The sequence below is a fragment of the Haliotis rufescens genome, unplaced genomic scaffold (genome assembly GCF_023055435.1).
Source record: "Haliotis rufescens isolate VD_foot unplaced genomic scaffold, xgHalRufe1.0.p SCAF_24, whole genome shotgun sequence".
In the NCBI taxonomy this organism is placed as follows: domain Eukaryota; kingdom Metazoa; phylum Mollusca; class Gastropoda; order Lepetellida; family Haliotidae; genus Haliotis; species Haliotis rufescens.
In genome coordinates this window covers 9,767,955-9,781,570 of record NW_025963935.1, presented here as the reverse complement: position 1 = coordinate 9,781,570, position 13,616 = coordinate 9,767,955, and the positions used below count along the sequence as shown (strand labels likewise).

The 13,616-nt window shown below is 45.5% G+C and overlaps 1 protein-coding gene across 1 annotated transcript; it reads left to right on the top strand.

The window, feature by feature from the left end:
• LOC124126230 (alpha-1,3-mannosyl-glycoprotein 4-beta-N-acetylglucosaminyltransferase C-like) lies at nucleotides 1-11,305 on the top strand. The gene is made up of 4 exons (XM_046489610.2): nucleotides 1-523; nucleotides 5,362-5,441; nucleotides 9,285-9,369; nucleotides 10,046-11,305. The coding sequence occupies exons 1-4, from the start codon at nucleotides 409-411 to the stop codon at nucleotides 11,194-11,196; spliced, it is 1,431 nt and encodes a 476-aa protein (XP_046345566.2). The 5' UTR covers nucleotides 1-408; the 3' UTR covers nucleotides 11,197-11,305.
• The last annotated feature ends 2,311 nt before the right edge of the window (nucleotides 11,306-13,616 follow it).

Sequence of the window (13,616 nt, the reverse complement as noted above, 5' to 3'; positions counted from 1 at the left end):
CGATGGTCAAAACACGACCAGACAGGCATACGGTAGGGGGGCAACGGAGACTTTGTTGTGTACAAACCAGTGCCACTCATGGGGACCAAGCTGGGAGGACAATCGTGTTGTGAAAACCGGTGTTCGTTGTATGCGCTTGCCATGACTCTTTGGTGAAAATTCTGCGTTCGTTATAGCGACTCTGTTGTGCAATTTCACTTATAACACAAAGATAGAAACTGAATGTTCCCCGGACTTCGATGATACCAGCTTATCTCTCAGTTGCATTTATTTCCACTTGTGTCTTACGTCCGTGATATAAAGAGCTCCAACCAAGAAGCGCGGCGGGAGTACAGTTATCAGTGCATGGAGTGAGGCGCCTGTGTCTTGGCCTGGGTGTGAGGTCGTGTGAGGTTGTGCGTTCAAGCCATGAGGTGGCCCCGCGGTGGGAAACTGTTCGGGAGGGGATCTTCCCCTGTCATTGTGACCCTCCTGGCGTGTGTTGTGACACTTCAGTTTCTACTGCTGACGCGACAACACCCTGGTAGGTACATCATTTTGTTTCTATCTCGTAGTTAGTGAAACGTACATGGCAGCTGTTTGACCACGCCATGTACACATCGATGACATTCAATTAACGTGTGAGGTCTCTCGACAAGGGACAAACTTACTGTGTCAATAATAACTGAATACTGGGCACAAACAATAAGTCTTTACAATACTGACTACTTGGTTATTTGACCCGTGAAGACCCGGGGTAGAATAGGTCTCATCAACCCATGCTTGCCGTAAAAGGCGACTTTGTTTGTCGTAAGAGGCGACTAACGGGATCGGGGTGGTCAGTCGTGCTGACTTGATTGTTGCATTTCATCGTATCTGCCATCTTCCCGAGGCAAGGGAGTTAACTGACTTTAAAAGTCCAGTTTCCACCCTTGCCGAACTAGGCTGGAATTCCTGAGCTCGACCGTAGCGCCACCAGTGATTATTACGAGTTATGCCCCTTCTAAACCTCTCATATGGACCAATCAGATTCCACCTCTCGTATCACTTGCATTTGCTCCAACCAAATGGCGGCGCCCTGTCAAAACGATCTGATCGACTTTCAAGATCAATATTGTGATAAAACGGGTTTTACATAGAGAAGTGCATCAAATCATAGACACGTTAGTCCAGCCAAAATGTAACTCCATAATACCAGCCTAGTTCGGCAAGGTCTAGAAACTCCGTAATACCAGCCTAGTTCGGCAAGGGTGGAAACTCCGTAATACCAGCCTAGCTCGGCAAGGTCTGGAAACTCCGTAATACCAGCCTAGTTCGGCAAGGGTGGAAACTCCGTAATACCAGCCTAGTTCGGCAAGGGTGGAAACTCCGTAATACCAGCCTAGTTCGGCAAGGTCTGGAAACTCCGTAATACCAGCCTAGTTCGGCAAGGGTGGAAACTCCGTAATACCAGCCTAGTTCGGCAAGGTCAGGAAACTCCGTATTGCCAGCCTAGTTCGGAAAGGGTGGAAACTCCGTAATACCAGCCTAGTTCGGCAAGGTCTGGAAACTCCGTAATACCAGCCTAGTTCGGCAAGGGTGGAAACTCCGTAATACCAGCCTAGTTCGGCAAGTTCTGGAAACTCCGTAATACCAGCCTAGTTCGGCAAGGGTGGAAACTCCATAATACCAGCCTAGTTCGGCAAGGTCTGGAAACTCCGTAATACGAGCCTAGTTCGGCAAGGTCTGGAAACTCCATAATACCAGCCTAGTTCGGCAAGGGTGGAAACTCCGTAATACCAGCCTAGCTCGGCAAGGTCTGGAAACTCCGTCATACCAGCCTAGTTCGGCAAGGGTGGAAACTCCGTAATACCAGCCTAGTTCGGCAAGGGTGGAAACTCCGTAATACCAGCCTAGTTCGGCAAGGTCTGGAAACTCCGTAATACCAGCCTAGTTCGGCAAGGGTGGAAACTCCGTAATACCAGCCTAGTTCGGCAAGGTCAGGAAACTCCGTATTGCCAGCCTAGTTCGGAAAGGGTGGAAACTCCGTAATACCAGCCTAGTTCGGCAAGGTCTGGAAACTCCGTAATACCAGCCTAGTTCGGCAAGGGTGGAAACTCCGTAATACCAGCCTAGTTCGGCAAGTTCTGGAAACTCCGTAATACCAGCCTAGTTCGGCAAGGGTGGAAACTCCGTAATACCAGCCTAGTTCGGCAAGGTCTGGAAACTCCGTAATACCAGCCTAGTTCGGCAAGGGTGGAAACTCCGTAATACCAGCCTAGCTCGGCAAGGTCTGGAAACTCCGTAATACCAGCCTAGTTCGGCAAGGGTGGAAACTCCGTAATACCAGCCTAGTTCGGCAAGGGTGGAAACTCCGTAATACCAGCCTAGTTCGGCAAGGTCTGGAAACTCCGTAATACCAGCCTAGTTCGGCAAGGGTGGAAACTCCGTAATACCAGCCTAGTTCGGCAAGGTCAGGAAACTCCGTATTGCCAGCCTAGTTCGGAAAGGGTGGAAACTCCGTAATACCAGCCTAGTTCGGCAAGGTCTGGAAACTCCGTAATACCAGCCTAGTTCGGCAAGGGTGGAAACTCCATAATACCAGCCTAGTTCGGCAAGTTCTGGAAACTCCGTAATACCAGCCTAGTTCGGCAAGGGTGGAAACTCCATAATACCAGCCTAGTTCGGCAAGGTCTGGAAACTCCGTAATACGAGCCTAGTTCGGCAAGGTCTGGAAACTCCATAATACCAGCCTAGTTCGGCAAGGGTGGAAACTCCGTAATACCAGCCTAGTTCGGCAAGGGTGGAAACTCCATAATACCAGCCTAGTTCGGCAAGGTCTGGAAACTCCGTAAGACCAGCCTAGTTTGGCAAGGGTGGAAACTCCATAATACCAGCCTAGTTCGGCACGGTCTGGAAACTCCATGATACCAGCCTAGTTCGGCAAGGTCTGGAAACCCAATAATACCAGCCTAGTTCGGCAAGGTCTGGAAACTCCGTAATACCAGCCTAGTTCGGCAAGGGTGGAAACTCCGTAATACCAGCCTAGTTCGGCAAGGTCTGGAAACTCCGTAATACCAGCCTAGTTCGGCAGGGTCTGGAAACTCCATAATACCAGCCTAGTTCGGCAAGGTCTGGAAACTCCATAATACCAGCCTAGTTCGGCAAGGTCTGGAAACCCCACAATACCAGCCTAGTTCGGCAAGGTCTGGAAACTCCGTAATACCAGCCTAGTTCGGCAAGGTCTGGAAACTCCATAATACCAGCCTAGTTCGGCAAGGTCTGGAAACTCCATAATACCAGCCTAGTTCGGCAAGGTCTGGAAACTCCATAATACCAGCCTAGTTCGGCAAGGGTGGAAACTCCATAATACCAGCCTAGTTCGGCAAGGGTGGAAACTCCGTAATACGAGCCTAGTTCGGCAAGGGTGGAAACTCCGTAATACCAGCCTAGTTCGGCAAGGTCTGGAAACTCCGTAAGACCAGCCTAGTTCGGCAAGGGTGGAAACTCCGTAATACCAGCCTAGATCGGCAAGGGTGGAAACTCCATAATACCAGCCTAGTTCGGCAAGGGTGGAAACTCCGTAATACCAGCCTAGTTCGGCAAGGGTGGAAACTCCGTAATACCAGCCTAGTTCGGCAAGGGTTGAAACTCTGTAATACCAGCCTAGTTCGGCAAGGGTGGAAACTCCATAATACCAGCCTAGTTCGGCAAGGGTGGAAACTCCATAATACCAGCCTAGTTCGGCAAGGGTGGAAACTCCGTAATACCAGCCTAGTTCGGCAAGGGTGGAAACTCCATAATACCAGCCTAGTTCGGCAAGGGTGGAAACTCCGTAATACCAGCCTAGTTCGGCAAGGGTGGAAACTCCGTAATACCAGCCTAGTTCGGCAAGGGTGGAAACTCACTTGCCTCGGGAAGATGCGTATCCGGTCACAGCTACAGATAAGCTGCGTATTTGCGTAAAATACTCCCCAAAAAAATTGAAACCCAATTACTGTCAATCATCTTGCGTACAAAAATGCGTGCATTAAAGGAAAACCTCATATGTATAAAAACAGCACGCGTAAATACCCAATGCGTACAACGGAGCTAATTTCCAAAACACAATTATGAGTTTATTTACTCAAGTCTATATATTGAGAACAGTTGTATACATCCAAAACATTATCTCATTTTTATTAAATCTTACAATGTTCACTAATTTTGGGAAAACCCAATAGAGTGATGAATGGATGAGAGAAATAATATTGGTTACCCAATCAAAAATGTGATAACCCAATTAAAATAGAAACCCAAGAAGTCAAAAAGTTATCTGGAGCTTTGTATCCCAATTGTCTGGATCGATGCTTATGATATCGATCACTGGATTGTCTGGTAGATACTCGATTATTTACGCACCGCCGTCATATAGCTGGAATATTGCTGAGTGCGGCGTTAAGCAATTAACAAACAAAACTTGGTTATTTGTACAGTGTAAAATCTCTCGTCACTTCAAAATATACATCAGAAAAAGTGTAGATGTTCAGGTTTTGGAAATACCAACAAAATATTCGGCCATTCGTCTGAACACTGTTTTATCATAACACATTAGGGGGCACGGGTGGCCCAGTCGTCTAAGACGCCGCGATTCGCTGTGCAGAGTTGCGTCCCTTGGGCACGCCAGAAACCTATGATTGCTGGTTCGAATCCCGGTTCGCCCCAATTATGTTTCTAGGTTTGTCGGCACCATATCTGTGTGGCAAACGTCTGAGGCCTGCATCACTTCGGGCTTTCCTCCCACATTAAGCTGACACGCAAGCATGGGTTGCTGAAGACCTATTCTACCCCGGAATCTTCATTGGTCTTTTAACGTCAATGAGAGAAGAGAAAAACGCATCGTTTTCAGATAAAAGCGGTTCACAATGTACAATAATGTGGCCGCCATAGTCGAAAGCATGCTTGTTACAGAGCTTATGATTGATGTAGCCACAATGTCGTACTTCATTAGCGGATGTGACCGCCTCCGTGGTCTAGTGGTAGAGCGTTCGCCCGGAGAGCGAAAGGTCCTGGGTTCGATTCCCGGCCGCGTCATACCAAAAGACGTTAAAAGATGGTACTTGTTCTAACCCTGTCTGGCGCTCGGCATTAAGGGGCTAAAACAAGGACTGGTCGGCTCGGAGTCAGTATACTGTGTCTGAGTGGGGTATTCATGTTAAACTGCGGCATGGAATCTCAGTGAGCTAGCACTATAAATCGGCATCAGTCCGGACCAGTACAAGCAGCCACACAAACACACACACGTGCATGCACGTCGCTATATAAGTGCAATAATCTTGGACGCGACGTTAAACCCCATTTCACCTCACCTCATTAGAGGATGTTAACATTGTAAATGTTTTAAATTCAGTCTGACTGTTTCAGTTAAGGATGGGAAGATGGAACGGGTGCACAGCCAGACAGACATGAAGGAAGTACGCGAGGAACGGATGGAGCCAGTCAAGGTGGTACTGATGACAATAGCATATGTTCCACAATCACAGTCTGTTTCCTTGTTGTTTAACGCCGCGCTCAGCAATATTCCAGCTTTATGACGGCGGTCTGTAAGTAATCGAGTCTGGACCAGACAATCCTGTGATTTACATCTAGAGCATCGATTTACGCGTTAGGATACGATGACATGCATCGACCAAGCCAGTGAGCCTGACCACTCGATCCCGTTAGTCGCCTCTCTCTAGCCCGGATCTTCACGGGTCTCCACAATCACAGAGTGTGCCTTTGCCCCCCCAAAATTGGAATTTGGAACACTGGGATCATCAAATTAACAGCGCAACCCAGTGTTCCACAACCCCATCATTTGGGGCAGAGGATGGCTAAAATAAATCCTTGTGCCTGAAGCGCACACTAAGAACAATATCTTTTAACAAAAATACCTTTAGACAATGATTCTTATATGACATAAACAAACATTGCAAACGCTTGGAAAATGATGCATGAATGAATGGACGGTATTAATCATTAACAATACCTGGGCTTCATGAACTGAAAAGGGTATTATTAATATCAATGGGAAGGAAGGAGGAAAAAAATTAATTCGCACACCAGAAACCTATGATTTTGGGTTCGAAACCCGGCTGGCCCCGATAATGTTTCTAGGTTTGTCAGCACCATACCCCTGCTTGTGGGTTTCACCGAAGTGGTAAACGTCTGAGACCTGCATCACTTCGGGCTTTCCTCCCACATTCAGCTGACATGCCATGATATAACTTGAATACTGTTCAAAGCAGCGTTAAACCCAACTCACTTACTTAATGGAAATTTAAAAATGGCGAGGAATACACATCTTTCGTACATCATTAAAAATATACTGTGGATCTACCATTTAGTCAAACCCCTTTGGATATTCCTTGGTTGAATATTCCTTGGTTGAATAGAGAGCTGTTTGTTTGTTTGTTGTTTAACGCCGCACTCAGCAATATTACAGCTATATGACGGTGGTCTGTAAAATAATCGAGTCTGGACCAGACAATCCAGTGATTGACATCATGAGCATCGATCCAGCATTTGGGATCGATGATATGCATCAACCAAGTCACCCGATCCTGTTAGTCACCTTTTACGACAAGTATGGGTTGCTGAAGACCTATTCTACCTGGGAATCTTCACGGGTTTAATAATAGAGAGCTGTAAGTGATCGAAATAGAAAAATATAGAAAATTCACTATTCAAATTGAGTCCCTCGAGTTACTGTTGTTTGTCAGTAAATAACCTGGTATGCACCAGACAATCCACTGGGTTCCACTGATCACGCGTACGAGCATCTATTTGCGCAGTTTGCACAACTCGATCCCGTCAGTCGTCTCGTACAACAAGCATGGGTTGCTGAAGACCAATTCTAACCCGGATCTTCCCGAGTACTCCGATGGCAAGGATCGTTGCTCACAATATCGATCACAGGACTGTCTGGTCCAGATTTGATTATTTACAAACTGCCGTCATATTGCTTAATTGACTATTGCTGAATTCGGCGATAAACAACCAAAAAATCTACAAATCTACAAAAACATCAACAGTGGGGATCTGCACACAATAGTGAGTGAGTGAGTAAGTTGGGTGTAACGTCGCTTTTAACAGTATTCCAGTTATATCATGGCGTGTCAGCTTAATGTGGTAGGAAGGCCCGAAGTGATGCAGGTCTCAGACCTTTACCACTTCGGTGAAACCCACGAGCACGGGTATGGTGCTGACAAACTTAGAAACATAATCGGGGTGAACCGGGATTCGAACCCACAACCATAGGTTTCTGGCGTGACCAAGGGACGCAACTCTGCACAGCGAATTTCGGCGTCTCAGACGACTCGGCCACTCGGCCATCCGTGCCCCCTCTCCTTGCTAATGTGTCTATAATATATACATGTACTTGGAATCGATAATAACAACTTCAGTATTAATTATGTCTTTGCGACTTTGTACATGTGTATCGTGGAGCGTAATCGGCACCCGGCACAAAAGATCAATGAAACGGTGACATAATATTATATGATCAACATGGTATTATTCTGTTTGTGGGGCGGTCGGGTAGCCTAGTGGTTAAAGCGTTCGCTTGTCATGCCGAGGACCCGGGTTCGATTCCCGACATGGGTACAATGTGTGAAGCCCATTTCTGGTGTCCCCCGCCGTGATATTGCTGAAATATTGATAAACTACGGTTATAACGAACTCAAAGGGACCACTAATTTTAGTTCGTTATAACCGTAGTTCGTTATAAGCAGATATACAGCATATATACAACAAAAGGCCGGGACCAAAAAATAAGTTCGTTATATCGGTCAGTTCGTTATAAGCGTGTTCGTTATAACCGTAGTTTACTGCATGTTGTGTTAGAACCATCATGCACAAGCGCTGTATGCCGACTTGACAGATATTGATTGACAGGCGTCGGAATGTAATATACACGATAATGGCATCTCTTTGTTGAGATTTGTGAAATCAATACCACCACGTGATCTTGTGTATTGATCAAATATGATTGAACAGTCAACCGTCACCTTTTCAATGTTTGCAAAAATATATGCGGGTCTTTAAATCAAGGCAATGAGAGCATACCATCCCTCATTTCAAACCTCTTACGATCCCTTATTATAGGTATGTGTTAATGTGACATTGAAAGAGCGAATGTTTGAATTTTTGGAACTGATTGCTAACGAATTCAATACAATTTGTACTGTCAACGGCGAATTGAACGAGGCCATTTCAGACAGTGAGTGAATATGGCTTTACGCCGCTTTTAGCAATATTCCAACAATATCACGACGGGGGACACCAGAAATGGGCTTCACACAATGTACCCATGTGGGGAATCGAACCCAGGTCTTCAGCGTGACGAGCGAAAGCTTTTAACCACTACGCTACCCGACCGCCCCATATGACAGATAAAACACTTAGAGGAAGCCATCGATATATACCCAAAGACTGGAATATTTATGATAACACGTGACCGGTATACACATAAAGAGCTTCTTCTGCACACGACACCAGTGTTATAGTTATGACTGGCGTTTGTGTGTTTGTGAAGAAATCCCTTGACCCTAATATTGCCAGATATTGTTAGCCTCGTTCTGGGATCAATCGGCTCTTGGAAACAGCGTTCATTGAATACTTTATTTATCAATTTCTTTGAAAGTCCATAACATATTGTCAAACACCTATTTAGGGAAACTGGTGGTCGGTTTTCTGTGAACCAAAGCAACAAAAAAACTCAGAACAGAGTTTTGTCCCTTCGCTGGGGCATTGTTATGACGATTGATTCGTCCCAAGGCGTTTATCTGAGATTTTCCCATGCTATGCCAAGTGACAAAAAACCCGTTGTTTTGTGCAAAGTTGGGACTCTCTTCCTTTCTTGAGACCGCCTCCGTGGTCTATGGTAGGGCGTCCGCCCGGAAAGCGGAAGGTCCGGGGAGCCCAGTCCTCCAAGGCGCCGCGATTCGCTGTGCAGAGTTGCGTCCCTTGGACATGCCAGAAACATATGATGGTGGGTTCGAATCCCGGTTCGCCCAAATTATGTTTCTAGGTTTGTCAGCACCATACCCGTGCTCGTGGGTTTCACCGAAGTGGTAAACGTCTGAGATCTGCATCATTTCGGGCTTTCCTCCCACATTAAGCTGCCACGTCGCGATATACCTGGAATAATGTTAAAAGCGGCGTTAAACCCAACTCACTCACTCACTATAACTTTAGTTATAGCTGTTATGGGTAATTACTGACATCTGCATATTTTGGGGCCGAACGATCTATGCTGGCGTACAATATGTTAACAAGCAATGGTATGCACCAATTTCTTCTTCCAGGAATGTTCCTGTGGGTCTACCATTGTTCCGGGAACGACGCCGGATCCAAATCCTCTCTTGTTCCCTGTACCAAAACGCGACAAAGGTGAGCATTTCCGCATTTGTTTGTTTTGTTTGTTTGTTTGTTTGTTGATTAACGCCGCACTCAGCAATATTCCAAGTATATGATGGCGGTCTGTAAATAATCGAGTCTGGACCAGACAATCCAGTGATTAATATCATGAGCATCGATCCACGCAATTTGGATCGATGACATGCATCAACCAAGTCAGCGAGCCTGACCACCTATACGTGGGGAGGTGTTGGGGGTGGCACGGCTGGCCCAGTCGTCTAAGGCGCCGCGATTCGCTGTGCAGAGTTGCATCCCTTGGGCACGCCAGAAACCTATGATTGTGGGTTCGAATTCCGGTTCGCCCCGATTATGTTTGTCAGCACCATGCCCGTGCTCGTGGTATTCACCGAAGTGGTAAACGTTTGAGACCTACATCACTTCGGGCTTTCCTCTCACATTAAGCTGACACGCCGCGATATAACTGGAATGCTGTTAAAAGCGGCGTTAAACCCAACTCACTCACTCACCATCTCAGTGGGCGTGGCACTATAAAACTGGCATTAGTCGACATAGTAGCTCCTCCCACGTCCCGACCCCGACACACATGGTCGTCGCTATATTAGTGCAATAGTCTTGAATGCGTTTGTAAACCACATTTTACCTCAAACGTGTATAATTTCTCCTAATTCTATTCTACTCTCTCTTTCAGCGTTTTTAACAATAGGAATCCCAGCGATCAAACGCGAGGGAGCGTCCTATTATGCGGAGACGATAAAGTCAATGACGTCAAACATGTCTCCAGAGGAACAGAAAGAAGTCCTGATTGTTGTGTTTTTGGCCGATACGGACCCTACAGTAAAAGCAGAGCTATCGGGGGACATCAGGCGTAACTTCAGTGATGCTATTGACGCAGGAATGCTTCACGTGATCCAGGCTCCAAGTGGCTATTATCCAAACTTGACTATAACGAAATTCACATACGGTCAGGAAAAACACTACATACAATGGCGAGCGAAACAAAATTTTGATTATGCTTTCATGTTTGAATACAGTTTAGATATTTCAAAGTATTATATGCAAATTGAAGACGACGTCATAACGGTTGACGGATACATCGGCGCCATTAAACAGTACATCGAAGAACAGCCGGATAAGACATGGACGTGTTTGGAATTTTCAGAACTTGGATTTATAGGGAAGTTGTACAAGAATTCGGACTTGCAGAAGCTAGCTGCCTTGTTGAAATTATTTTATGAGGAACAGCCTGTGGATTATACGTACTTGTATTTCAATATGCTGAACACGCAAATGGTACAACGCTTACGTAAACCGACGTTATTTCAACACAAAGGAATTCATTCGTCCTACCCTGGCAAAATCCAGCCCTTGAAAGACAGTTTTTTTGATCAGATGACTAAACAATACAAGGCAGATAACCCACCAGCGGAAGTTTTTACATCAATGGAAGCATATTTGACGTTCCTTCCGAGACTAGCTTATGAGAAAACGGAGGGTTGTTTTTTGACACATCGTTCACCAAGTGACGGTGACAGTTTCACCGTCGTTTTCCAGGAACCGCATCGGCTGCGAAGAGTTATCATAGATACTGGGTCAGTAGGTCACCCAGAGGACATACTGCTCAGCGGTCACTTAGAGGTCAGTTTGACCTTACTGAAAACCGAGGTCAATATACAATGTGTGAACGATATCATGATCGGTGAATTCAAAGATGGACGAATTGACGTTGATGCCCTTGAGGAAATTATCAAGTTCAAGGCCATGTGTTTAAAGGTCAGGATTACAAAGCACCAAGAGCCTTGGTTGATTGTACGAGAGATTGCAGTGTTTACTGCGTCGTGAAAGATGAGATTTGTCTGAATAATGTTTGTGTTGAAGCTGGTATATATTCACATGAGTGTTGTGTGTTTGTGGTGGGAAACTACGGAAGCCTTTTAGGGCCATTTGTTTTTTTTTATTTCTTTCGATACTATCTTGAAATTTCAAGAAACTAAGTTGAAATTTCAGGATACTACCTTGATACTATCTAGTATCTTGAAATTTCAAGATAGTATCTTGTATTCCAGGATAGTAACTTCTGTATCTTGAAATTTCAACTCCTTGAAATAGAAGTATAGTATCTTGAAATTTCAAGATACCATCAAAAATAATTTAAAAAAACAAAAGGCCCTAAAAGGCTTCCGTAGGAAACTGAACTTTGATACATTGATGAGTGAATGATGTGTATGTACAATCATATTAATGTGCAATAACACAGCACCACAACCAGGAGCAAGTATAATATCTCTATCGCCAAGCAGACCGCCTCCGTGGTCTAGTGGTAGAACGTCCGCCCGGAGAGCGGAAGTTCCGGGGTTCGATCCCCGACCGCGTCATACCAAAAGACGTTAAAAGATGGTACTTGTTCTTACCCTGTCTGGCGCTCGGCATTAAGGGGCTAAAACAAGGACTGGTCGGCTCGGAGTCAGTATACTGTGTCTGAGTGGGGTATTCATGTTAAACTGCGGCATGGTATCTCAGTGAGCTAGCACTATAAATCGGCATCAGTCCGGACCAGTACAAGCAGCCACACACATACATACACATGCATGCACGTCGCTATATAAGTGAAATAAACTTGGACGCGACGTTAAACCCCATTTCACCTCACCTATCGCCAAGCATACAGGGTATATCTTACAACACATACACGCCCCTTTAACTTCGTTGGAAGCATAGTTGGCCAAGTTATCTGAGGCGCTCTCGCTCTCGCGGCCGTGTGTAAGTTGGGTTTTACGCCGCGTTTGGCAATATTTCTAGTCTGTCGTACAGACCAAGAAACAAATATATCCAATACAGCCCATGCAAGTGTATAATATTTGGCAAGTCTAGATTACTGCAGGATTAGTCTGTCATACAGACCCTGAAACAAATATATCCAATACAGCCCACGCAAGTCTATAATATTTGCAAGTCTAGATTAATACAGTAGCAGTATATGAAAATGAAGAAAGTCTCCTGGACCGGCCGGACATAGCCTCACGGCTGTTCAACACTAAAAGCTTGGGGTTCTCTAACTCCAGTGTGCCATATTTTCTAAAATAATCGTCATACACACAAAACCAGTTTTGTCAGAAACATCTTAGTCACGTGTTAAATATTAATACATGTGGTTTTCACAAGGGATGCAATTTGTTTCCATATATTTGTTTATTTATACATCCTCCATCCAATCTGTGAATCGTTTGGTTTAGTATCTCACCATAGATGCATTCTTTGACTAATCGAGTAAGTGAGTGAGTTGGGTTTAACGCCGCTTTTAACAGTATTCCAGATATATCACGGCGTGTCAGCTTAATGTGGGAGGAAAGCCCGAAGTGATGCAGGGCTCAGACGTTTACCACTTCGGTGAAACCCACGAGCACGGGTATGGTGCTGACAAACCTAGAAACATAATCGGGGCGAACCGGGATTCGAACCCACAATCATAGGTTTCTGGCGTGCCAAAGGGACGCAACTCTGCAAAGCGAATCGCGGCGCCTTAGACGACAGGGCCACCCGTGACCCCGTGGACTAATCGAAGACGTCGTATTGGTGGCTGTTGGACAGTCATGTAGACTGTGAGAGAGTTAGGGGCTACGCGGTTTCCTCCCGAAATGCAGACGTCACAGTTGACGGGCAGAAAAGTTGTTTGTTTGTTTGTTGTTTAACGCCGCACTCAGCTATATTGTAGCTATATGACGGCGGTCTGTCAAAAATCGAGTGTGGACCGTACAATCCAGTGATTAATATCATGAGCATCGATCCACGCAATTGGGATCGATGACATGCATCAACCAAGTCAGCGAGCCTGACCACCCGATCCCGTTAGTCGCCTTTTACGTCAAGCATAGTCACCTTTTACGGCAAGCATGGGTTGCTGAAGACCTATTCTACCCCGGAATCTTCACGGGTCTTGTACCTACATGGGGAATCGAATCTTGGTATTTGGCGTGATGAGCAAACGCTTGTCCAAGCGGCTCCCCGACCGCCCCCTCCAGACAAGGTAATGTGGTTTTTTTTATGAAATCACGCATTTTCTTAAGTCAGTATGGCAAATTAAACCATTTGAACACTTACAGGAGTCTTTTATCTGTTGCAAACCGAAAAAAACATAACTTTGCATCAAATCTCATTCAATGTCACAGGAACTTTTGTTGTTCAGTATATTTAAAAGAGGTTTCATTAGGAAAAGAATACCTCTTTTTTTTTTTAACCAATCAGAATCCAGCTGTTTTCAGTGA